Source organism: Chenopodium album, chromosome 5 (assembly GCF_948465745.1).
Source record: "Chenopodium album chromosome 5, dcCheAlbu1.1, whole genome shotgun sequence".
NCBI lineage: Eukaryota > Viridiplantae > Streptophyta > Magnoliopsida > Caryophyllales > Amaranthaceae > Chenopodium > Chenopodium album.
The window spans coordinates 2770933-2796410 of NC_137838.1; the positions used below are offsets into that span (position 1 = coordinate 2770933).

The 25478-nt window shown below is 34.5% G+C and overlaps 4 protein-coding genes across 5 annotated transcripts; all 4 read left to right on the forward strand.

Annotated features, from left to right (window-relative positions):
• Positions 1-1485: 1485 nt before the first annotated feature.
• On the forward strand, positions 1486-4799 carry LOC145630056 (putative proteasome inhibitor). Its single transcript, XM_081682291.1, has 9 exons — positions 1486-1795; positions 2312-2483; positions 2604-2750; positions 3151-3219; positions 3841-3918; positions 4013-4044; positions 4120-4189; positions 4296-4373; positions 4519-4799. The coding sequence occupies exons 1-9, from the start codon at positions 1618-1620 to the stop codon at positions 4613-4615; spliced, it is 921 nt and encodes a 306-aa protein (XP_081538417.1). The 5' UTR covers positions 1486-1617; the 3' UTR covers positions 4616-4799.
• Positions 4800-5590: 791 nt separating this feature from the next.
• On the forward strand, positions 5591-8943 carry LOC145631308 (uncharacterized). Its single transcript, XM_081683388.1, has 7 exons — positions 5591-5755; positions 6456-7027; positions 7201-7393; positions 7633-7697; positions 7810-8020; positions 8340-8706; positions 8827-8943. Exons 1-6 carry the CDS (start codon positions 5591-5593, stop codon positions 8700-8702), a joined length of 1569 nt encoding a protein of 522 aa, XP_081539514.1. The 3' UTR covers positions 8703-8706; positions 8827-8943.
• A 2966-nt stretch (positions 8944-11909) lies between these two features.
• On the forward strand, positions 11910-17639 carry LOC145631508 (uncharacterized). Its single transcript, XM_081683607.1, has 6 exons — positions 11910-12340; positions 14233-14813; positions 15281-15473; positions 15713-15777; positions 15892-16102; positions 16988-17639. Exons 1-6 carry the CDS (start codon positions 12167-12169, stop codon positions 17348-17350), a joined length of 1587 nt encoding a protein of 528 aa, XP_081539733.1. The 5' UTR covers positions 11910-12166; the 3' UTR covers positions 17351-17639.
• A 1140-nt stretch (positions 17640-18779) lies between these two features.
• Positions 18780-23842, forward strand: LOC145631509 (pentatricopeptide repeat-containing protein At3g54980, mitochondrial-like). Of its 2 annotated transcripts, XM_081683609.1 has the most exons (4): positions 18780-21532; positions 21725-21809; positions 22641-22828; positions 23546-23842. In XM_081683609.1, the coding sequence occupies exon 1, from the start codon at positions 18892-18894 to the stop codon at positions 21454-21456; it is 2565 nt and encodes an 854-aa protein (XP_081539735.1). In that variant the 5' UTR covers positions 18780-18891; the 3' UTR covers positions 21457-21532; positions 21725-21809; positions 22641-22828; positions 23546-23842. The 2 variants fall into 2 exon arrangements, with proteins under 2 accessions (XP_081539735.1, XP_081539734.1); XM_081683608.1 differs by lacking the exon at positions 21725-21809.
• The last annotated feature ends 1636 nt before the right edge of the window (positions 23843-25478 follow it).

Genomic DNA, 25478 nt, shown 5'->3' on the forward strand with positions numbered 1-25478 from the left:
GGCCCAATGGCGGTGGCCGACGAGGTTAGGGGTGGGGGTTCAGGTTTCACAGTGGTCTGGTGAACGGAAGGGAGTGGTTGGAGTTTTTTTTATTATTCGCGCAAATCTACAGCATTTACTGATTTACATCTGTTTTGTTTTCCAGAACTATAATTTTATATATATATATATATATATATATATATATATATATATATATATATATATATATATATATATATATATATATTATATATTGACTAGATTATTGTGATCCATAATTGCAAGGATGCTAACTAGCAGCAACCATATTTAGATCTAAATGAAACATTACCTCTAACATCTATTTTGAGTTGAAAGAGATGTGTAGCTTAGTATATGAAATTTGTGAAATGTCAAGTTATTTGTTGCTTCATGAACCAAACTGATTTATTTATATCTTTTTTCTATGCAGTACCTTACCTTTTTTTTTGCATTTAAATCTTAGGAGAGGGGCATGATAGTCGGGAAATTAGCTTAGGAGAGGGGCATGATAATCGGGAAAATCAATAGAAAAACTTCATTTTTTTCCCTTACCATCAGAAACATTATTATCATTTTTTTTTAAAACAATAACCATGCTCAATACTACTTTAGACAAATATGTAAGAAGTAAAAACTAAAAAGTATGCCAAATTGCCAATTGTACAACTATGGACTCGACTCCTTATATAATATGGAGTATACGGTAATACTCGTGAAGTATGACATATTCGATTTTGTTGTTAGGCCTGTTCTTTTCACCTTAAAAAAATAATATTAAGTAAAAATAATTTCAGTTCAATAAAAATAAGTTCATTTCAGTAAAATTAATTTCAGTTCAGTAAAAATAAGTTCATTTCAGTAAAATTCAGTTTTCTTAAAGAAGAATTATAATTGAAAATCAGTAAAAATAATTTAAGTTCAGTAAAAATAATTTCAGTTCAGTAAAATTCAGTTTTCTTAAAGAAGAATTATAATTGAAAATCAGTAAAAATAATTTAAGTTCAGTAAAAATAATTTCAGTTTAGTAAAATTAAGTTCAGTTCAGTAAAAATAAGTTCAGTTCAGTAAAAATAATTTCAGTTTAGCAAAATTAAGATGAATCAAACAGGACCTTAGTTTTTTTACACATATAAAATTAAAATAAATCGGTTTTGTATTCTATTTTAACCTTAGATTCTCATATGATCTCAATTATATACTACTCCGTATAATTTTTTTATTTGATAAAATAAATTGATAAATAAAAATAAGTCTACCATATAATTCCACATTTTTTTAGACAAAACTACAAAAGTACTTCGTACAAGATATGGAATACAGTACAATTTTTTTTGAAACCTCTATTTCACTATTTTAATTAAGGGTAAGATTGTATTTTTCATTAAAGCATAAGATAAGCTAGATTAATCGACCCGGAAAATTGGGCCGCGGCCCGGCCAAGAATATTCAGCCCGACAATAAACCCCAAAAGAACCCCTTCTAGTAGTATTTTCTTCCTTCCCAAGAAAATTTTCACACAAACAAGATCAAAAACCGACAATACTCAACTCAATTTCATCAGAAAATCGAATTGATCAAAAAATCTTGCCCAAATCAAAAACCCTAATCGAAGCAATGGTGACAGAAGATTCAGTAATGCTGGTAATAAGAGCATCTAGACCTAATTTCCGAAACAATCACGACAAGTTAGCTTTTGCCGTCCACTCTTCGTTTCTAGCGGCTGGTTACGTCCTCACTGCCACCGGTCCCCCTGCTTTCGCCGAGAATTCTCTCTCTTCTTCCTCTTCAAATGGTATTATTCTTATCTATTTTCTTAAATTTTTCTGGGTTTTTTTGGTTGTTTTTGGGAGGAATTTGGAATTGATCATTGGAATGAGGTTGATGGTTAATTTGATTATTTGTTTTGATATTTGTGATTGAGGGGTTTTTTCTGTTTTGTTTAAAGTCGGTAATTTTTCTGGGTTTCAGTGGGTTAGAGGAGATTGGAATTGATCATTGGAATTAAGTTAGTTGTGATTATACTCCACATTTTTGTATTACATTTTACATGCTTTAAATTAATCTTTAAGGTTTTGGTTATTCACTGAACTACTGAAGGTTGGTATTGATCATTTTAATGAAATTAGTTACGAAAATTGTTTTTATTTTTGTGATTAGGAGGTTTGTCTTGTACTAGAATGTAATTTTCATGAAAATTAGCTGCTCGTAGACGGTTGGATTTGATGATGTTGAACAATGTATTCTTCACTTTGTAGCAATTTCAGAGATTTTTGTAGAATTATAAGATAATTGTGTTTTGAATGTTCAGATGAGGTTGGGATTGATCACTGGAACGAAGTGGAAAACGGGTACGCTTTTGTGTATAAAAATCCTAAGAAGGGTGACAAGAAGGTGTTGGTAAAGTGCTTGGTGATGGGTGATAAGCTGATGGTTGATGCTTTAAGTGATGGTGCTTCTGAGCCTGTGCACCTTGGAATAAGGTATACTTTTCGTCTAACTAGAAGTTTTGTTCTGTTCATTGAATATATTATTGAAATCGGAGGTCAGTATTGCGCTGTTGTTTCGTTATTGATTATTGATGGGTGTTGTGCTTGTGGCAGTGTTGATGATTATGTTACTGAGACTGCAGTAAGTGATTATCCTGCTCAGTATAAGAATTTAGGGAAGCTTGTAAGCAGTTTGGAGTCAAATGTGCTTTCTAAATTGGATGGATCTTCACCAGGAGGTTCTGTGTCTGCTCCCTCAAGGTAAGGCCTTTGTCTATTTCATATAGCTGATACCTGATTCTGTGGATTCATGTCCTGAAAAATGCTTCATTGTCTAAAACTCTAAACCCTTAGTGATTGCCATTTAAACTTTTGAATTTTTACTTAAGCTATAGTCTTGGCATGCAGTGTTGCTCAGATTGTTCACGGTAAGCAAAATACGTTGTTCAACTAAGTCTCCTTTAAAAAAAAGGTCTTATCTAGAATATGTGTTCAGATTTTTTACTTTTAATGTGAAAATCGTTTACCTATCTTGGATTCTAAATTATTACATAAGTGATAAATGAAGTTTATTTGAAGTCAGAGAAGTGAGCTATTGACTTGCATTTTGTTGCGGATAAGAGGCTGGTTTCTTTATATAGCTTCTTTTGTCACCTTATAGGTTACTTGCTGATGAGGAAGCAAACAGGTATCCTGATGGATCTACTGGTTCGCAGGACCCACAGACAGGGTAACTTTTAAACACTCAAAAATTTTAAATTTCATTTGAACTAAATAAGGCTTGATGGTTTATCTATTTCTCTAGCATGTTTCTTCAAAGTTTTTGTTGGCATTTTTGTTTATATGTAAGAACTATGCCATATACTGTATGGAAGATTGATACATAAACTTATAATCATCGGTAGCACAATGAACTACATGGTTTGATTGGTTTCAACTTCCAACAAATTTATTTTATAGTGATAAATGACTAAACATTACTCTGTAATTGTTAAAATTTTACCCTGAAGTTCCATCTAAAGGCTAATGATTTAATGCAGTAGAGAAAAGTTTCCTCTGATAAAATGTTCTGTCGTCTTGTGACAAATAGTGATAATGGTCTCGAATTTTTTTTAACATTATAAAGGAAGGTCAGATCCATGGTAATTGCTTGTCCTCCCCTAAGGCCCTAAGAACTCCTTTCTTTTCATAAATGTATTATACGTCGTATGCATAGTGCCACTCGATAGTCGATAACAACTCTAAAATGGTCATGAAAATCTTGAAGATAAATAACTTACCCTATAAGCTTTTTCCTTAATCCCCCCCTCCCCCCTCTTTTAATTTATCTTATACTTCGATTTCTTTTTAGGTTTGTGGTTCCTCCAGTCAGTCCATTTGGGGGTAGTGATCTGTATCCAGGTCCTGGTGCTGGAATGTATCCCTCTAGGTTTGTGTGTCCCATACTTTGACACCATCCTATATACTTACATACTTCCGTGTTTGCTCCATTAGTAACCTGTGTCTCATTTACACTTTTGCAGGGGTGATTTTGGCGGTGGATCCATGCTCATAGGTTTGTCAGATATGGCCACTCTGTTTATAGTTTTTGTGAACTTCTGTAGTAATTGACATAATATTGTGTTTGAAGGTCCTGAAGATCCTAGATGGCTCGGCGACAGAGGTGGTTTCCCTGGCATTTCGGGAGGACCTGGAGGACTGTGAGTATAATAATAAAGCCTGATCCATCCTATGCATCTTACCTTAGTTACATTTCAAGATTTTCTCTTGGTCACAATTCACAACTCAATTTTTGTTTTTTGGCAGTGGTATTCCACCTGGTGCTCGATATGATCCTTATGGTCCACCAGGAGTCCCTGGTTTTGAGCCTGATCGTTTCGGAAGGTAAAGATCTTATCTTTCTCCTTAATATATCTGTTTGATAATTGATAGATATCATCCTTCTTCCACTTTGGTTTAGCAGTCTGTGTCAAGCATATTTTTGTTGTGTTACTCTGTATTTATCTCTTGTTCTGTCATTTTTGTACAGGTTCCCACGAGGACCTAACCCTGGGCGCGGTGGTCACCGAGGAGGGATTCACCCAGATATAGAGCAACCTGGAAGTGGTGGTTTTGATTACATATAAAGTTTTCATATTTACAATACTCTTAATAGGTAGTTTGGAGGATGCCGAACAAAATGTGAGTATGCGTATCTAAGTCCGATGTTGTAAACTTGTAAATACTTCAACTGTTTCACTCCTGTCAGAGTTTTTGTGACTGTACTTATTTCCTTCATATATAGTAGCAAGTATCATGGATTTTCTTTTTTGGTTTGGTGCTTACTTGACTGGATCATAGTGTTCTTTAATCTGGTAAATATGTCACATTCCACCATTTCGCTCTCTTGAATTACAGATTATCTGTGTTGAAGGCAGTTTTGATTGCTGCAGATACCAATCTAGGTGTTGCAGGCAGCCAGGCAGGTATGGTCTAATATGTACAATTCTCATGGGCGTGCTTTTCCCATTCTTAACTCACTACAAGAGTGCATCACTATCAAGTCCACAACCATCCAAACTTTCAAAGTACTACAAAGTTGAAGTCTGAATGATGAAAAATACCATTTGAGTTTTAAAGCACCGCCAATCAGAAATATATTATGATTAAATATACACGTTTTTCATTAGGTGAATAATCAGGGTGAGGAAGAGAGATATAAAGGACTAACTGACGAAGAAAGAGAGAGATAATGTACAATTAATAATAATAACATTTCAACTGCTCTAACTAACACGAGTACTATTATACGAAGTAGTTTACTAGACTAGCACTAATGCTAATGGTAAGAAGCTAAGAACACAAAATAGCGTCATTTAACTTTAATAATCGAGTGCTTTTGTTCGTATAACCAAATGTAAGATTGTCAGCCAATAAATAAGGTTTAAATATTATGGTTGAACCAACTTATCAGTTTGTTTATTGTTTGGCCTCTTTAAATATATCTTTATTTTTCCAATAGGCTAAGTTTAAGTGGTTGATTATATTGCATGCGTAGTAGTATATAGTTGTTGAGCAGTTGAGCTGAAGTAAGTTTGAGAGAGATTACTGATTAACGGAAGATGATGAATTGTAACTATGTGAATAATTCGAGATGTTTAGCTCGAGTTTGTGAGATGATCTTGCGGCCATTGACACAGTTCCCTGCTACTTCTGCAATCGTTGTTTTCTTCTTTCTCTCGCTTCTTGTTGGTGCTTTCTTCTCTACTCATTCTCGTAATTTCTCTGTAAGTCTGTTTTTTCCTACTGATCTCCTTTGCTTCCTTCTCCTCTTTCGTATCAATATTAATACTTCATCAGTTTATTTTCAGTACAAGTTTGATGTAAGAAAAATGATATACATAAATTCTAATAGCAAATTTGATGCCAAGTGCCAATCACGAGTAGCTTATCTTCAAACCTCCTTATGCACACGCACAAAAAATAGGTTGTATTCCAAACGAGTTCGTGTGGAAAAAAAAAATGTTTGTGTGAAATTTTTGGATACAAAGTATAATTTATTTTGAAAAACTGGCAAAAAAATTATGCATAGACGGCTAAGATCTGCTGTGTGCCTGTGTATAGTAGGAAGTAAAGGTCCGAAAAGAACAGTGTGGATCATTGTCATCGAGGCTTTCTTTTGCTAGTTGGCTCTACGATCCAACGAGGACATAATAGACCCATAATGTAATGCGCACGAACCAAACAATCTAGATACTAGTATGTCCCAGATGATATTCATTCGTATGGACCTAGGATAAACAGAAAGAAAGTAAAGACATTCTAAGGAGAACATATAGAATGAATATACTGTGTTCACAAGAATCACTACATTGTCTTTTGTCCACATACTTCACATAAAGTGTTTGAAATCAGGTTTGGTATGATACCTTACAATCAAAAATGTACTGTTGTTAACAAATTCTTTAATCTTGTTTGTGGTTTCAGCCTATTGAAGGGTCCGTGCAGCAAACAATTTTAACTGTCAGTAACAACACAACTGCTGAGACTGCCAAAAAGGCTCACAGAAAAATTGGAATTCCACTTAAATGCTCTAATGATAACATCACACAAACCTGTCCAGCTGATTACCCTGAAACAATAGAGTTGGATCCTGATGCTCCACCTCCTCCTACATGTCCCGAGTATTTTCGATGGATATATGAAGATCTACGGCCTTGGGAGAAGAATGGTATTACAAGAGAGATGGTGGAAGGAGCTAAACCAACTGCCAATTTCAGATTGATTATCTCTAATGGAAAGGCTTATGTTGAGAAGTACCATGAGTATTGGCAAAAAGATAGAGATATTTTCACTCTTTGGGGGATTTTACAGTTGTTAAGGCGGTACCCTGGTAGAGTGCCTGATCTAGAGCTCATGTTTGACTGTAATGACTATCTGAGAATTATAAAAAACCATCGTTGGCCCTTCAGTATTGCTGCTCCCCCTCCATTGTTTCGTTATTGTGGAGATGATAAAGCATGGGACATTGTTTTCCCTGATTGGTCTTTCTGGGGATGGTAAGGTTACAGCGCTTTCATATATGGTTATGCTGCTATTAACTCTTGAATCTGATGCAAGTTAATATTTAATGTTTGTACACATGTAATGTAGGTAGCAAGAAGAGAAGTAGCTGTTTCATCTTTCATATTACCTCACATGTAATTGCTCACTGAAGAATATCTGTTCACAGGCCTGATGTAAATATAAGGCCATGGGAGTTTTTATCGAAGGACCTTGAAGAAGGCAATAAGAGGGTGAAGTTTGCAGTCAGAGAACCTTATGCTCATTGGAAGGGAAATCCCAATGTTGCACCACACAGGAAGGACCTTCTTAAGTGTAATGTCTCTGACACGCAAGACTGGAATGCTCGCTTGTATAAACAGGTAAAATGCTGTTCATTTCTTTGTTATTTCCAATATTATTACTCTTTTTATTAATACAGTGTAGAAATATACCAGTGTATATCTATTCTGCTGCTATGGGCATGATTGGATTGGGGTTAACGCGCCAAGAGGGTGGTGCTAGATAGGATGTGGCAGTCATCCTATCTTTGCCAAACAATCAGAAAGGAAAATAACAGCCTACATATATACTGATAGTTTTCCTCCAAAAACAAATGCAGGATTGGGCTAAAGAAAGACAAGAAGGATTTAAGCATTCATATTTGGCAAGCCAGTGTTTAAACAGGTACATGACATTCATGATTCATGGAGTGATTTCCTGGTTTCTCAAGATAATCTTTGCCTTATTAAAGCTACATCAATATTTGATGAATTTTTACTTGTATGGCTTGGACTAGGTATAAGATCTACATTGAAGGATCAGCATGGTCAGTCAGTGAGAAGTACATCCTTTCATGTGATTCTGTTACCCTGGTAGTAAAGCCACAGTACTACGATTTCTTCTCACGAAGTTTGATGCCTATGCAACATTATTGGCCTATCAGGGGGGATGACAAGTGTAGGTCTATTAAGTTCGCTGTTGAATGGGGGAATAAACACATGGATAAGGTAACAGGTTTTTCTAGTTTTCTCATACGAAGTATATGGTATTTGATGCATCTTGTTGGAGGAGTGTATAACTTTTACAAACCAAAGCTATTACATTTGTTGCTGACATTCTTGTGCATCCAAGTTTCGACAATTTTGCATTAGGAATCTAGGATGAAGTGTATATTAAGGTGTTTTAAAAGCTGTTAACCTCAAAAGTGTTTTCATTAACTTTAGTTAAGGTTTCTTCTAGGAAATTTAAAGAGTCTGAGATTTGCATTAGTATTAAACTATTAATCTTGTAAGTTGTTGAATTGATATAATTTCATGACCTTATCAGGCTGAGGCCATTGGGAAGGCAGCCAGTGATTTCATTCTGGAAGATTTGAAGATGGACTATGTATATGATTACATGTTACATCTGCTCACAGAATATGCCAAACTCTTAAAATTCAAGCCCAAGATACCGAAAAATGCAGTGGAACTTTGTTCGGAGATCATGGGGTGCCCTGCAGTGGGTTTACAGAAAAAGTTTATGATGGAATCACTGGTGAAGGGTCCTTCAGTTACAGGTCCATGCACCATGCCTCCTGCTTATGACCAGGCTGCTCTCCAAGCCCTACTGAAGACTAAAAACAGTGCAGTGAAACAGGTGGAAACGTGGGAGAAAGATTATTGGGTTAATCAAACTCAGTCTCAATAGGAAGGTCTGATTTTTATGCTCATTGGTTAATATACATACAAGTATACTATTTTGACTACTTTTAGTTAAATTTTCTGATAGCAGTTTGTATGAACCTTCTAAAGTATTATTGTGTTTGCACTAGGCCTTGAAGATCCTAGATGGTTTAGCGTGGAGGTAGACTGGTCGTTTCCCTGATGCCTCTTTAGCTTGTTTACCTTACTGTCAAGGTATAATTTCATGATCACAACAATTTTTTTATGCTCTGAGTCTTCTGAGTAGTGGTACAGGTATGCCAGTATGCCACCAGATGCTCGATTCAATCCTTGTTGTCTACCAGAAGTCCTTGGTTTTGAGCGCGTTCATTTTTTATCCTTATGGTTCACCTGGAAGGATTTGTGCTGGTCAGAGTGGGATAATTTCTGTTGAGGAGAGCTTCATCCAACATAGGCAAATAAATTGGCCCCATTGGCCCATTTTGATCCTTCCTTAGCCTTGTCGCCATGATATATAAACCCGAGACATAACACCACCACAATACACTTGTGCACGTACGTTTCAGAACATTACATACTCCTTCCAACACCAATTTCTCCAATAGAAGTCTCATGACTCTCATCTAGCTAGATGGCTAAGGAAGTGGTGCAGGACCAAATAAAAGTACCTTAGCAAATGAATTTAAAACAAGTTGCTTGTCATTTGTATTGTGAATTAGTGATTTATAGGGGCCACTTTGCAGGATTATAATTTGTAGTTATGTAAACGTACAAGGAACGTAACTTAGGACAATTTGCTGTTGTGGGGCTTCAATATTACGAAGATAAGTCCCTGTTTATTTGAGGTGGGTCTAATATTTGAGAATAAGTACATAAAATGATGTTAATTGTAGGGTAATCGGTGCTAACATGCATGCCTTTTGATTTGTCTCAGCCCATGGGATTAAGAATATTATTGGTACACACTATTCAAACTGATATGACAAGTTTTGACTTATTGTGATCGTACTGGATCTTTGCTTATCTAATTGTAATTTTTTTTTTCTTTTTTTCCTTTTTTTTTTGGTTTGATTTGAACATTGTTGCTCGTAAAAGGGACTTATTAGGTTTTCACTTCATAAACGTCAAATTCGTCTCACGATTTTAACATGAAACTCCACTCTATAATCGCTACAAAACTTTCATGCTTATTCATTTGATAGAAGACTATACATTACATTGATGTAGATCCTTGTGCTTGAAATTCCAAATACTTGCAATATCATAGTACGGAGTAGATACAAATCATCAAACACCACCGACACTATACACCTTAGACAAATTAATACAAATCCTCAGACACTTGTGTACGGTTTTTTGTATAAATACTTGCAACACTTCTCATATTAGCATAAAATCGCCATAATTGAATTGTTTCTATTCCCGCTAACACCACTAATTCTCTAATATTTTTCAATCACATAAACAATAAAATTACGCCTAAAAACCTCATATTCATATTGATTATAACTCATAATTTTTCCTAAATTTATGAGTACATGTAAACTCAAATGTTACAAATTACAAGTATTTATAAATGGAGAGACTTATAAACAACGAGAATGAAAATTAAATATTACCAAACATTTAAATAAAGGGAAGAATTCCAAATATTGCCAAACCCATCAACCAACTCATATTAAATCCTTTTTTGGCAGCACACAATAGACCAATGTAGTCCAATTAGCCATAATTGACTAGTTGTACATCACATAATTAACTTCAATCCTTAGTTTTCTTCCCCTCACAACAAATAACATTGATTTATGGTTTGACTTAACTACTTAGAATTTGGGGTTGTAATTGATCAATCGAGTATTTAACTAAACTACTAAAGTACCTAAATTAATTATAACAACTTATAGATAACCGATCGAATTTAATGTTGCTCTCAAACTAAGAATAATAAACCCGTTATGTAGCATGTAGCTAGGTCATGTAGTACTACTGTAATTAACTATTTAATACCTCCCTAAAAACCAAAAAACACACCTTAAACCAATTTCTTCCATTAGTAACGTAACAAATCATGTTAGGATGCTTCCAACATTAATGGTTATGACATATCTCCGTAGAATTGGGGAGCGGTGATTGACCTTTTGTGCATTTACATCAATTTCTATACAACAATCTTAACAAGCTAAACTTTATACTATAGGGCTTTAATACTTTTTTACTATAGAAAAATGATAGTACTTTGTATGTAAATTTCTTAAATTTTCAAATATGACAAACCAATAATAAAAAAAATCAAATTGCAAATATGACAAACCAATAATAAAAAAAATCAAACATTAATTATATTGATACATGATTTTGAAATACTTTGTAGACTTTTAAAAAAAAAATTAGAAAATTTATTTAATGCATGTGCCTTACATCTCTAAGGGTCTGTTCACTTCAGCTTAATTTCAGTTCAGTTAAGTTCAACTTCAATCAATTCAGTTTAGTTCAGTTTCTAATTACCTTCTCTTATAAAATATTCATTTAAGCTCAATTCAATTCAGTTCAGTTCAGCTGCAATCAGTTCATTTAAGTAAATATGAATAGACCCTAAGAAATGAACTTATATACTACCTCTGTTTGATATTATTTGCAACGATTTGATAAAAAAATGTGAGTAGAAAATATCTAATTGTTGTAAATAATGTAAAATGGAGGAAAATTATCCCTGTGTGTTATTTTGTTATTAATTTAACTTAATATTAGATTTCACTTTTACTTCAAATGAGAAAGATTTTAGTCGTATTTTTATAGTCACAAATCAGTCAAGCTATCAAAGAAAATGCTTGATAGTGGCAGGGGAAGATAAGATGATACCAATCACAATTATTGTCCAATAAAATCAAGCAAGTTAAGCTTAAATCAATTCTGTTTATTTGTATCTATTCATATATATTAATTATTTACCAAGAAATAAAATTACAATTCCAATCAATATAAAACTTAAATTAAGATGATATAAATAAATTACGTATACTAGTACCAAACAAGTCAAAAAGAGTGAATAATAAAAGGCATTAGTATCCAAATTGATTAACCCCAAAATAACTCAAATAATTGACACTAACAACCCATACTAAACACATCTAAGCAAAAAGACAAACCATATTACAAAGCTATACCCCACTTTACATTTTTAAACTTCTCACTCTTTTTTGTCTTTTTATTTCTGCCTTTTTTTTTTCTTTCCTCTTCCACGTTCTTCCACTCTAGTACAGTTTCTTTCTCCTTTCCATTTCTTCGTCAAATATATCACACTCTCTCACTCCACCCCTTTTCTTCACGGATTTCCTCTTTCTTTCTCTCAATCAATCAATCAATTTCATTTTAAGTTGTATTTGTTTTTCTTCTGATCTGATTAATTATTTTCAATTCATTTTCTATATCGTAATTTGATTGAAGCTCAATTTGATTTCTGGGATTGATGCTCTTCAGCTCGAATGTAAGATGATGAATGGCAATTTTGTGAATAAATCGAGTAAATCGGGGTATTTTGGGCAGATATTTGAGATGTTTTTTCGGCCATTGATACACTCTCCTGCTAGATCTTCGATCGTTGTTTTCTTGTTTCTCTCTCTTCTCGTCGGTGCTTTCCTCTCTACTCGTCTCCTTGATTCTTCTGTAAGTCTTTTTTCTTTTTAATTTGTTTTGATTAAAAACGTTTCTGTTTGGCGGATTTTAGTACGAAATTTTATTACAGTATTATTATTATTATAAATATAATTAAATTACTCTGTATGATTTCTAATTTTTTAATATACAAAGATTTTTTTGACGGGAAATATACAAAGATATTTGTAAGAAGAGTTGATAAATTTTATCTCGGACATGTAAATGTTGCAATTAATAAAAAACGGAAAGTATTAGATTGTAGTATTCGTACAAGTGTGTTATTAAACACAATGTTGGAAAAACCTGAAGTTGGATTGGAAGAAGAATCTGGGGTTGCGTTTTAAGGAAGTTGCACCCAAAACGGTGTGAATTAGTGCCAGTAGAGGTAAAAACGACGTCGTATGAAAATTTAGGATTTTTTAATTTTAAATATAGAAAGGAGTACTTTATTTAGGGAAGAGAGAGAAGAATGTGGTGAGGGAAGAAGATGGCCGAGATCTGCTGCGTGGAGTAGGTTAGTGGGGTCCACAATGAGGAACTCAATGAAACACGTGGACAAATCACATGTGATTCTTTGAAATAGCGTGGATCTTCCAATTTTAAAAAGAAAATTAATTAGCTAGTTTGACTCCACGTGGACTCATAGTTATTACCCCTTTGTTGTTTTGTACTGCGTTAAAACGGTAATAATAAACCAATTACAGAGTACCAAACACTAGCATGCGTGACATTGTAGTACGGGTACAAGTTATTAAATGCATTGATGTAGACGGGTCGAGGTGTTAATTTGGGTCATTGATCGGGTTTGGGTTAAAGGATTTTGGATTGGGTTAATTTAGACTAGGTTGGGCTATTTTGGGTTGGGTTAGTTTTTGACACCTAGAATCATTGATGAAAGTTACTCGTATGTTAGTGTGAGTGCTTTTTTTTAAGACAACATTATGCGTAGGTTAGTACGAGTACATTCTAAATCACCCATATGTATCTATGAAAATTGGACTGGTGTTAGTTATGTAATGCAATGACATAGATGAGATTAGTTAAAATTACTTGTTGGTTAGTATGAATACATACTAAAGCACCCATGTGTATTTTGCAAAAAATTGCAATTCATGAGGGTGTATTAGGAATTACAGTGGTTGGTTATTTTTTTTTAATTTCCTACATTTCTTAATTGATTTCTTGTTCACAGATTCCCAAAGTTTTGTATTTTTATTATTTCCTGACAATCTAGTGAAAGTAGTGATCCAAAAGACCCTCAATTATTAATAGTGCTTCCACATCTTTTTAAACTATATTTGATAGTCAAATATAGTATTGACACTTGATAATCTAGTGCTCTAAAGATCTGGACAATTATTTTCTTAATTAGAGGGTTATGTCATGAAGTGATGAAGGCCATGTAGTGACAGATTATTGACTCTAGAACTCATACATAACTATATTTTCTTGAAATTTCCATTATAAGTAGCGTATTTTTGAGAGGAAAAAGAATAGTTTACACATAATTAGCACATAAACAAGATGTCTGGAACAGTTTCTGTTTGTTTTACTCTGATTAATTTGTATTTTAAATTTTACTTAAGATGGGGTGGTTTATGGCTAACGCTTTCTAAATTTGGAACATGGTATGACAATTGTTTCATGCTTCTTGTTTGAAGTACATATAAAAGACAAATCAATGCAAATTTATGTAAGCTCTGATTTAGAATTGTCCCTTGTTTGTGTCCTGGTAAACTAACACTATTTAACGTGTTTAAGTAATTGAATAATGCAAATTAACTCACTCTACTGCTAGTCTATAAGTAGCCAAGATTGGAGCTCTTAACATGACTGGATTGATTGGATTCCTTGCATGTATTTTACTGTTAACATGTATCTTATCTTGATTTTGATTGCAGTCTAATGCTGAAAGATCCACACAGCAAGCTTTTTCAACTGTCATTTCAAGTAGCTCTAACAACACGACCTCTGAGACATCCAAAAAGGCTCACAAAAAAATTGTAATTCCACTTCAATGTTCTGATGATAACATGACACAAACCTGCCCTGCAGGTTATCCTAAAAAACTAGAGTTGGATCCTGATGCTCCTCCTCCTCCCACATGCCCTGAATACTTTCGATGGATATATGAAGATCTTCGGCCTTGGCAGAAGGACGGTATAACAAGAGATATGGTGGAGGCAGCTAAAAGAACTGCCAATTTTCGATTGGTGATATCTAATGGGAAGGCCTATGTTGAGAGATATCAAAAGTCATGGCAGACCAGAGATGTTTTCACCCTCTGGGGAATTTTACAGCTGTTAAGGAGGTACCCTGGTAGAGTGCCAGATTTAGAGCTCATGTTTGACTGTGTTGACTGGCCAGTAATAGCTAAACGCTTTCATCATTCCAATAATGGGGCTCCTCCTCCACTGTTTCGTTATTGCGGAGATGATAGAACATGGGACATCGTATTCCCTGATTGGTCCTTTTGGGGATGGTAAGTTTACAAATTTTGCATAGCTGTTATGTTGCTATAATACAAGCTTGCGATTCAATATAGAAATTACTTTCCAGGTGGTGAATATATGCTGTTATTGATGTTTACTTTCATTACTTTTTTACAACACTTTGCCACTGCCAATTAGGTTGCCTCTAAGGTCCTTCATTTAGTATTTGGTTCAATGTTCATTTTTCAATTAAATTAAATAGATGATGAATTTTCTTATACAATCCAGTTCTAACATCAACTGATGCATGTGAAACTTAGTAGTAATGCTTTTATAGGGCGATACTAGCTGATTAGCCATATCCTAATTTCACCAATATTTCAATCCGCATGTGAGCATAACAGCTGCCAGTTTCCCTGTGTGATACACAAGAAATTGGGTAGCCAGAATTGCAATAACAATTTCATATCTATATTATTTTATGCGAAATTTAGCACTGAACATTATGTATACGTAGGGCCGAGATTCAAATGAAGCCATGGGAGTTTTTATCAAAGGACCTAGAAGAAGGAAACAAGAGGATGAAGTTTAAGGAGAGAGAACCTTATGCTTTTTGGAAAGGAAATCCCTTTGTTGCTCCACACAGGATGGACCTTCTCAAGTGTAATGTCACTGACAGGCAGGACTGGAATGCTCGCTTGTATATACAGGTAAAACATTTTTCAATTTTTTGTTCTTTCTAGGAGCTGTAAGTTTCCTTCAGTATTCCACAATCCACTCTAGCTATTACTCTGAGTTATTACCGATTTTTGGTGCCTGGTGCGAATTTTGATTATTATATCATAGGATAACTTTCTAAAGTGATAATAGGAATTTTAATCTTGCTTCTTAACCAGTCAGGATGGGAATTAATATCCTATTGACAATATTCCATAAAAAACAAATGCAGGATTGGAATAAAGAAGCACAACAAGGATTCAAACAGTCAGACTTGGCAAGCCAATGCGTAGACAGGTACATGCCATGCATATTTCATGAGCGATTTCCTAGTTTCTCAGAATGATCTTGCTTCACTAGAACCTACTATCTTTAAATTTGGTGAATATCTTTCTTGTATGTCTTGAATAGATACAAGATCTACATTGAAGGATCAGCATGGTCAGTCAGCGAGAAGTATATCCTTGCATGTGATTCTGTTGCTTTGATAATGAAGCCATTGTACTATGACTTCTTCTCGAGAAGTTTGATGCCTTTGGAGCACTATTGGCCTGTCAGTATGGACGACAAGTGTAGGTCTATTAAGTTCGCTGTTGAATGGGGGAATAATCACATGCAAAAGGTAAACCTTCTTTACAAAGTTCTATTTATTTCATGGCCTTTGATGTGGACTTTCAAACTTAATATAAATGGCAGAGTTGGTCTCTCTATGACTCTATGTGATAGGAATCAGAAATGTTGCACAAGGGGGATCTTGTTGAGCAGAGTAATTAGATTGAAAGATAGTGGAGTCGGGGAGATTTGTGCGTGTCCTCCAAGCATATTAAAAGAACCTTGAACAACAGTCTTAACATGAAATATACACTACCCCCTAGATCTGGGACTTACGTAAAACATCTAAGATACCTAAATCCAGAGCTGACAAAGATAGGAAAGAATGTTTCATAATTTAACTAGGAAATCTGTAATCACAATATATCCTCTTTACGTACCTGTTACACTATGCAAGATGATGTACCAAAGGCCATTAGCAACCCCACTTTTTTTTTTTTTTTTTCCATCTGTCTACTTATGCTGTTTAAAGCATCTATTTTCCTTGTTCCAATGGGTTTCTGTAAATTAGTTTTCTCAGAAAAAATTTCAAGTAATCTCAAACTGTTTTATTAGGATGTAGGGAGCATAACTATTGTATCTTACACAAATTTCAGAAATTTTTCAGTGTTTGATGAAACTGAGACCTTAAACATGGAACAAATACTCATCTGAGTAATTCTTTCAACTAACAGTTCAGTTTTTGTTATTAACTACTAGAATTCAACTAAGTGCAAAGACTGCTAATTGCTTAAGCAGACTTTCGGTACTTTCTTAATCCTGATATCATGTTCTCCAAAAAAACACTAATGTGTCTGTCTTTAGCGGGGTTGTCATGTACTGCAATGAATTTGGATGAAAATGCATTAGTATAAACCTTGAAATCTGTTTAATTGATTTTTCATGTACTTATCAGGCCCAGGCCATTGGGAAGACCGCCAGCAATTTCATTCTAGAAGATTTGAAGATGGACTATGTATATGATTACATGTTGCATCTGCTTACTGAATATTCTAAGCTCTTAAAATTCAAGCCCACAATATCCAAAAATGCTGTTGAGCTTTGTTCAGAGACTATGGCATGCCCTGCAGAGGGATCGGAGAAGCAGTTTATGATGCAATCTCTGGTAAAGGGTCCTTCAGATACAGCTCCATGCAGCATGCCGCCCCCTTATGACCCAGCTGCTCTTCAAGGTTTTCTGAGGAAAAAAACAGATGCGGTGAAACAGGTAGAAAAGTGGGAGAAAGATTATTGGTCTAATCAAACTCAGCAGCAATAGATAGGTCTTTACGCTTTAGATAGGTAAATAGAAAATCATAAAAGTTCTTGTTATTTATTAGACCAAGCGCCTTATGCTCAATTTTTTTGTTATTATTATCATCAGAGTGTAGTTTACAGACTATACATGACACTAGATAGATATATGTAGAGATTTTAGTGAGACTGGAAATTTTATTCCTCCATATTATTCTTATTCCTACTTATATAAAATGATTCCATGAATCAGATGGTACCTTAAGATGTACATAACTTTAGCTTATTAATAATATATAGGTAAAACGAAAGTAGTAATTATGATTTTTTTTTTATATATATATTTTTTGGCTTTCAAATTTGGATGGTAGTCAGTGGCGATTCCAGTATAGCTGAACCCATACTGGATTTGGAGAAAAACTGATCAGTTTTTAAAATTTATAAAACAGTAAAAGTAGTTAAATAAAATTAAACACGTAGATGTACATCATCTATTGCAGTAGTGCAGCGGTAGGAGCTTGTTTATCTCACTCAAAGGTAGTGAGTTTGAATACTGTCATGATTGACAACTTCAATTGTGATTTTTTCTTCAACACGTGCACACCCGTATTATTTTTTGTAGTTTTTATGTTAGATTATGCTATTGTAATAGATTTTACTATTATATGTCTGTATATGTGTTTAGTAACTCCGAACTCTTAACGGACAATTTTTGAAATCGCCACTGATGGTAGTCATGGACTCATGGTATGCCAGAAGCTTTTCGATGAGAAAGTTATATGGACAAATATAATGCAGAAATTAGTTGATATTGGGAGCGCCCAAGTAAAGAACTTTGTTTAATATGACTGATTTGTGCTATTTTCTTTTATTGAGGTGCAAACCTTTTGTTATTCACCCTATAAAAGAAAGATGATGTTCATGGTATGTATTAAACATTTAAACATGCCACTTGCACCAGAAAAAAATGAACTAAACAACATAACCTAACACGAAAAATACACGGCACATCATGAGTCTAGGTTAGGAAAGGTATTGCGTGTCGGGTTGTGACCCATGCCTTGTCCTGTTGTCCACATTTGTTTTTGATATGCTTGGTAAGAGACATAGACCAACATTGATACATTTATACATGATAAACCATTTTATAACATGTGAAATTTGACTTAATCATGCAAATACAATACTACATGACCCGATGATAAGTCGACTTGAGTTGTGCCTAACTGCCTAAGCCATTTTTTAATAATGTAAATTCAACACGTTCAGTGGCTATATTTGAGTAGTTGATTAGGATGAGTCGACAAATATACGACTCACAAATCACAACCATCTTTACTATCGACTGGTATCATATGCTCATTAAAAAAGAGAATAAAAACCAAAAAGGTGAAGCAGGATAAGAGAATCGGTCCATCACTTCATTTTCGGGCAGACCCGGTCCATTACTTTTCATCACTCGCAACTTTCACTACAGCAGCACTGCTTCAATTTTGTTTCCCTGATAAAAGAGTAGGGTTCTTAAACACCACTAAATTCCTCCATTGCTCAAAATCCTGCAAAAAGATGAGAAATTTCGCAAAATCTCTGCAAATTTCATCAAATCTATGGCGTTCTTCAATAACCCACAAACCATTATCTTCATCTTCAAGCTTCTTATCTTCTTCAGAACCCTTAATTTCCCAGGTACCAGTCTCAGAATCTTCGTCATTAAACCAATCCCAAATCTCAAATGATTTAAACGAGGCTAATTCCCAAATACCCATCTCACAAAATCATCAAAATCCCACAAATATTTCTCAGTCTGATGATACAAATGAATTATTGAGCTCAAAGGAACAACCTTCTGCAATGTCATACTTCAAATGGGCTGAAAATCAACCAGGTTTTGGTGATGGGGTTGAGTCCTTCTGTTTATTGCTGCACAATTTGAGGGATTTAAAGTTTCAGCAATCAGCGGTGAAAGAATTGGTTTCAACCCCGAAATTTCCTGATGCTACTACTATGATTCAAGGCCTCAATGATTGCTCCAAAAGGTTTGATTTCGAATTAGATTCACGAGATTTTAATTACTTGCTATTTGGGTATCTTGCAACTGATAGATTTGATGATGCAATTAGCTGTTTTAATTGGATGCTTGATAGTAACATTGATGTGTGGGTGTCATATGTGAATGATATTATTCAAGTGTTAGTGTTTCAAAAGAATATGATTAAAGAAGCTAGGGAGTTGTATGATAAGGTGTGTTGTTGTAGAGGTTTTGTTGGGAATAGTGCTACTGTTCGTTTGATGATGAGGGCTTGCTTGAAAGATGGGGAGCTGAGTGAGGCGGAGCGATATTTTAGGTTAGCGAAGGATCAGGGGGTTGAATTAGAACCAGGCGTGCTTAGTTGTGCTGTTGGAGTTGTTAGTAAGAAACCTGATTGTAATGCAGCCTGTGAGTTGTTGATGGAGATGAAAGAGAAAGGTTTTGTGCCCTCTGCCGGTACCTACAACCAAGCTATTATCGCGTGTGTGAAGCAGCAGAATTTGATGGAAGCTTTGAGACTGAAAGATGAAATGATGTCTGATGGGAAACCGATGAATTTGGTGGTTGCTATGAACTTGATAAAGGGGTATTGTTTATCGGGTGAATTGGAGAGTGCTTTAGGTCTGTTTGCTGAATTAGCTGAGCATGAACTTACACCAAATCTAGCCACTTATTCAGTTATAATTGATGGATGTTGTATGAAGGGGGATATGGAGAAAGCATCTGAGCTTTTTGATCAAATGACTGAAAAGGGTATCAAACCCAGTGTTTATAATATTAATTCAATGATTAAAGGGTTTCTGAAAGGTCGGTTATTGGAGAAAGCCTATGAGATGATTAACAAGGCGGCTGAATCTGGTTTGGCTGATGGATCCACATATAACATATTAGTATCTTGGCTTTGTAGAGATGGCAAGGTGGATGAAGCTCAAAAGATTTGGGATAAGATGATAAGATGTGGAATCAGACCTAATGTAGTTAATTATAACAACCTAATTTATGGTTATTGTAAGATAGGAAACGTCGCTATGGCACATAGCATGTATGTTGAGATGATTGCTAAGGGTGTGAAACCCAATGCTATCACCTTAACAGTATTAGTAAGCAGGTATTTCAAGAAAGGCGAGGTAGAGAAAGCTCTGAAGTTGTTTGATGAGAGGGTGGACCTAAGGATTGATTGTACAGATTACACTTACAATACTGTTATTGATGGATTGTGCAAACATGGGCAAACATCATATGCGAGGAATCTACTAGAGAATTTTATAAAGAAAGATAATTTCATACCATCTTGCATGACTTACAATATGGTTATTGATGGATTATTGAAGGAAGGTGATCTGGATTCTGCATTTTCTGTGTATAATGAGATGAGTGAGAAAGGAGTCTACCCTACTGTTTTCACATACACAATTCTAATTAATGCATGCTGCAAGAGCAATAATTTTGATCTTGCTTTGAAAATGCTCAATGAGATGATAAGCAAGGGTCTTAAATTGGATATTACCGCATATGGCACACTTATTGACGCTTTTTGCAAAAGAAGGGACATGAAGAGTGCGTGTAAACTTTTTGATGAATTGTGTGAAGCAGGGTTGTCTCCAAACATATATATTTATAACTCCATGATCAGTGGTTATAGGAATGTAAATAACATTGAAGCGGCTCTCTCATTGCATAAGAAATTGACTGATCAAGGGATATTTTGTGATTTGAAAACATACACCTCTTTAATAGATGGACTTCTGAAGGAAGATAAACTGCAATCAGCTTTAGAATTCTATGCTGAGATGGTAGCAGAAGGCATTGTGCCTGATGAAATCACTTACACAGTTTTGGTGAATGGCCTGTGTAAGAAAGGCAAGCTGGAAAATGCACGTGAATTTTTCAAAGAGATGGAAGAAAAGGGAGCGACTCCTAACTCCCTTATGTATAATGCTTTGGTTGCTGGGTATTTTAAAGAGGGTAATTTGCCTGAAGCTTTCAAAATGTACGATGAAATGCTTGAGAGAGGTCTTAGTCCAGATAGAATGACTCTTGATTTTCTCATGAACGCAAATTTCAAACCAAGTTACCAGTCATCAAAGACTTCAATTTCTTAGCCGTCAGACATACCTATATTCTGCACAGAGGCCATGTGGTCTGCTTTGCATGAGCTTTTTGGAGACTTGCAGACAGGTAATGTGCTTGAATATTCTGCTTACTATTATTAGCCTTGCATTCTAGCATCATTGCATTACTAGTATAATAATAAAAAATTTTGCATAAGGGTAAATAACTAAATAAGAGGTTGAACAAAATAGCTAGTGTTTGTCAATTGTTTCAATAAATCCTATTATTATATTGATTCTAGACTGTACAATTACCCAGGTATATCTTTTCCATCATGGGTGGAGGGACTGCCATTGTTCAAGCTTAGTGTCATAGCCGCTCTAGAAAAGTCTAAAGCCTCGAGGTTAGAGTTGATTTTTTACTGCTGATTAGGAAGTGTCATTTTATGGGTGTGAGGATTGTGCAACTCTTAGATTATCTCTGTCATTTAGGATCTCCATCGTATCTTATTTGATTATAATGATGAAGATATTGTGTTGATTCAAATTTTAAGGCAGATTGTTTTCACTTTTTCAAAGGTTTCCAGCTCCTATTACTGATTCCTTCAGTCTTCACTGCTCTGCTGACTTCTGTATTAGTATTATAATAAAAGGCAATTCTATTATGTGTGCTAGTCTAATCTGCTTACATTTGAATGAATTAATTACTTGAATTGCATCGACTATGAAGAAAAATGTAGACATGCTATTTTTAAGTCCCTACAATTACATGTATGATTTCTTAGCTAATAGCTACGAATCGATTTATTTAAAAAATAACATGCCATATTCATGCATAGTGAGCTGCTTGTCAGGCTTGCATACACAGGTGCTGCTGACTCAAATTCCCATTTTGTTGCTCAGTGCATAATTGTTCAGCCTGGATCCTATACTAGAGTCTTTCAGTCGGATCTTTCTGAGCCCATCTGTTAAGGGTTATTCACGGAATGTGATACAATTTGAGTCCTTAACCCTGGAATATATGTGTGCAAATTTACTTGGTTGAAGTACCACCTTCCACCCATCCTCGCTTTTTGTAGCTCCTCATGTCCAAGTTTTCATAGCTTTTATGTGCGATCATAATCACTTGTTTTAAAAATTCTGCAAGTCTTTTGCTAAAATCCTTTCCAGTTTACCTATGAGGCTACACCATCTTAACAGTATTAAAATTATTGACCTGTATGCTGATTCTGTAGGAAAAGAAAATGGGAAACTCACATCAGCAAAGTACTAGAAGAATGAAGATGGAGAGATATCACAGAAGTTTGCACTCCCATCAGCTTGATCAAGCACAAGTAATTGACGAACCGGAGAATCAGACTACTATAAAAAGATATGGGCATGCTTTGTTTTGTCTGACAGATGGCTATCTTCATCAAGTGAGGTGCGATGTTTGTGTTTTGTCTGCCTTTTAAGAACTTTCTTCATAAGACATATTTGCTGCTGCATTTGCCTTACAGTTTGAATGCTACTATATGGTCTCTTTTAACCTCAGCTTTGTATTAACATTGGTCAAGGTTATCTAAAATCTATTTTAACCTCAGCTTTTAGTTAACATTGGTCAAGGTTATCTAAAAACATAACATAACCAGAATAAAGTAGGTCTTGACGTGGATCCATAAACCTATAGTTAAATAAATTGCCCCATCACAATTCCAAATTTCTACCCTGATCTGGTTGATTATGCTGAATTATTGTAATAGCTCTGCCGAAGTACAAGTCATCTAGTAGGTACCAACCCTTCTCAAAATACACACACAAAAGAAACGTTAACTGACCTCAAAATTCATCTTGAAAACTATTGTATGTCATCATGCCGGATTTCGGGGTCAATCGAATCTTACCTTCTTCCAGGGGTATAGTTAATCAATGAGTATAGTTAATCACACTGATTTCGCAATTCAATTATAGTACTATGGAATCTTGCACTTTGGTTTGATATTGTGGAGGGAAAGGAACTCTCCCATTTTCCTTCCATATCTTTCCAACAATGTATGGATTTGGCTATTTTAGACTGTAGTGGTACTATGCTTTACTAGTATTCTTAATTATGTGAATATACTCGATTACAGGCTGATGAAATGAAGTGTACTTGTTTCAGGTTTCTTCTGGTGGTAAACGACGTTTCTGTTTGGCCTGGTAATATCCTATACTCTATTAGCTGAAGGTGTTACAGGCTTTATATGATTCTCTCTACGCCAGAAAATGATTATTAGATAATGCTGGTTAGATATTATTGTAATTACCTGCTGCAAATCTGCAAGTCTTGCGCAGAAAAGTGTACAATGTAAATGATAGTTGGTAGATGTTTGTAATTTCAAAGTTGTGTTCAAATGTTTTACTGTATTGTTGTTCACTTCACTTCTTACTCCATATAAAGTTTGATTTTTTGAGTAAACTTTTTTTCCAATATAAATTAGTATGTCATTTTGTCTATTCTTCTAATACAAAGGACATCATACGTATGAATCATAGAACTCTTAAAAACCATAGCTAATAATACAAATTAAGATAATAAAAAAGGAGATTAGAAAAAATAATAAAGAAATAAAATAATTATAAAAAAAGGGTATTTAAAACATGTTGTAGCTGGTGGAATTCGGACAAAATGTTATTTAGTTCTTTATTTTTTACTCATGGTCAAATTTGTGCATTGAAAAGTGTAATACTGAACACCTCTTTGTCACATTATTAAGATTATAACGGTTTAGGTTCAAGGGTCATTTAACTCTATTTCATATGGGGAAATCCAAGTTTCTCACTATGATAACCTTGAAAATATATTACCGAGTGTTTAATTTTAGTCATTTTAACTTTAAAATAAGGCCATTTTGCAATGTTCAAGAAAAAAAGCTTCATAGCCGCTTCAATAGAGATTGGAGCAAGAAGATAAAGCTCATGAGCACCGTCAATGGTGAAATCAATAAAGGACAAAATTCACAATTAAACGACAAACACCTTCCCTTTAGAGTTAAGTTGTTTCAATGGAGAACACCAAATCCAACAAATTGCTAAAGAATACCCCAAGGAGGAAAAAAAAAACCCTAAGGGAATAGTTAAAAGAAGGAAACAAAGAAGGTGAAGGTGGGAGTTGGATTGGAGGAGAAAGAAGAAGATGAACGAAGGTAATTAGTTGGGTGAGGAAGGAAGGAAGGAAAGAGGAGGAAGAAACCATGATGGTAAATCATGAATTCACGATCGAGGGAGGAGGAAGACAAAGATGATATTTTTTTTGAAACAAATAATTAGAATGTAGTAATGTTTACAGTATTGCCACCGAGATAAATGAATCCGTTTATCTCAACGACAAACTTTCTCATTTTTTTTTTTTTTAGAAAACAAACTTTCTCATTTTATATTATAGTTAGGATTGTAAATCTTGGGAAATTAATTAGTGAGAAACCATTCTACTTCATTGTTCTATTTCTCTCATTCTCCTTTATCTTTTGTGATTTTTATTTATTTATTTACTTTTGTGCAAATGAATTACAAGACATTAAATCTTTTGTAAATTACAAATGAGATAGAGAGTTCTGAATTTGTGACCTATCATACACATACCCTCAATACTAACCACAATCCTTTGATTGCGAATTTTGATTCTACCTCCTTATATATATATATATATATATATATATATATATGAAGCAAACACCTAAGTCAAATTATTATGATAGTGAGAGTGAAGGATAGCTCAAGTGGTTAGAGCTTCTTTTCCGATTTTCAGGGGTTTTTGGATCGATTCTCATCATCTGCCCTTATGGCTCCACACACCCACACATGTAGTAGCTTGTAGCTTCATTTATAGAGTAGAGAGTTATGCCTCCCATTTTATTTCTAGGTTAGAACAAATAGGAATCCAATACAAAAGAGAATATATAATAACAAAGGAAACAAATTTTTTTTTTTTTTTTTAAAATAAATAAAATTTAACTTGCACCTTAAATGTCTCATCCAAGTAATAAAGAATAATTTCATACAAATCACAATTAACAACTTAAATTTCAACAAGACAAAACGTTAAATTTATACCG

What these genes read in the sequence shown, in the direction of transcription:
- LOC145630056 (XM_081682291.1), top strand. Translation starts at nt 1,618, where the DNA reads ATGGTGACAGAAGATTCAGTAATGCTGGTAATAAGAGCATCTAGACCT. An exon ending in CCTGTGCACCTTGGAATAAG is followed by an intron (nt 2,484 to 2,603) that starts GTATACTTTTCG and finishes TGCTTGTGGCAG; the next exon opens with TGTTGATGATTATGTTACTG. An exon ending in CGGTGGATCCATGCTCATAG is followed by an intron (nt 4,045 to 4,119) that starts GTTTGTCAGATA and finishes TTGTGTTTGAAG; the next exon opens with GTCCTGAAGATCCTAGATGG.
- LOC145631308 (XM_081683388.1), top strand. Translation starts at nt 5,591, where the DNA reads ATGATGAATTGTAACTATGTGAATAATTCGAGATGTTTAGCTCGAGTT. An exon ending in CTCATTCTCGTAATTTCTCT is followed by an intron (nt 5,756 to 6,455) that starts GTAAGTCTGTTT and finishes TTGTGGTTTCAG; the next exon opens with CCTATTGAAGGGTCCGTGCA. An exon ending in GCAAGCCAGTGTTTAAACAG is followed by an intron (nt 7,698 to 7,809) that starts GTACATGACATT and finishes GGCTTGGACTAG; the next exon opens with GTATAAGATCTACATTGAAG.
- LOC145631508 (XM_081683607.1), top strand. Translation starts at nt 12,167, where the DNA reads ATGATGAATGGCAATTTTGTGAATAAATCGAGTAAATCGGGGTATTTT. An exon ending in ATGCTCGCTTGTATATACAG is followed by an intron (nt 15,474 to 15,712) that starts GTAAAACATTTT and finishes AAACAAATGCAG; the next exon opens with GATTGGAATAAAGAAGCACA. An exon ending in GGAATAATCACATGCAAAAG is followed by an intron (nt 16,103 to 16,987) that starts GTAAACCTTCTT and finishes TGTACTTATCAG; the next exon opens with GCCCAGGCCATTGGGAAGAC.
- LOC145631509 (XM_081683609.1), top strand. Translation starts at nt 18,892, where the DNA reads ATGAGAAATTTCGCAAAATCTCTGCAAATTTCATCAAATCTATGGCGT.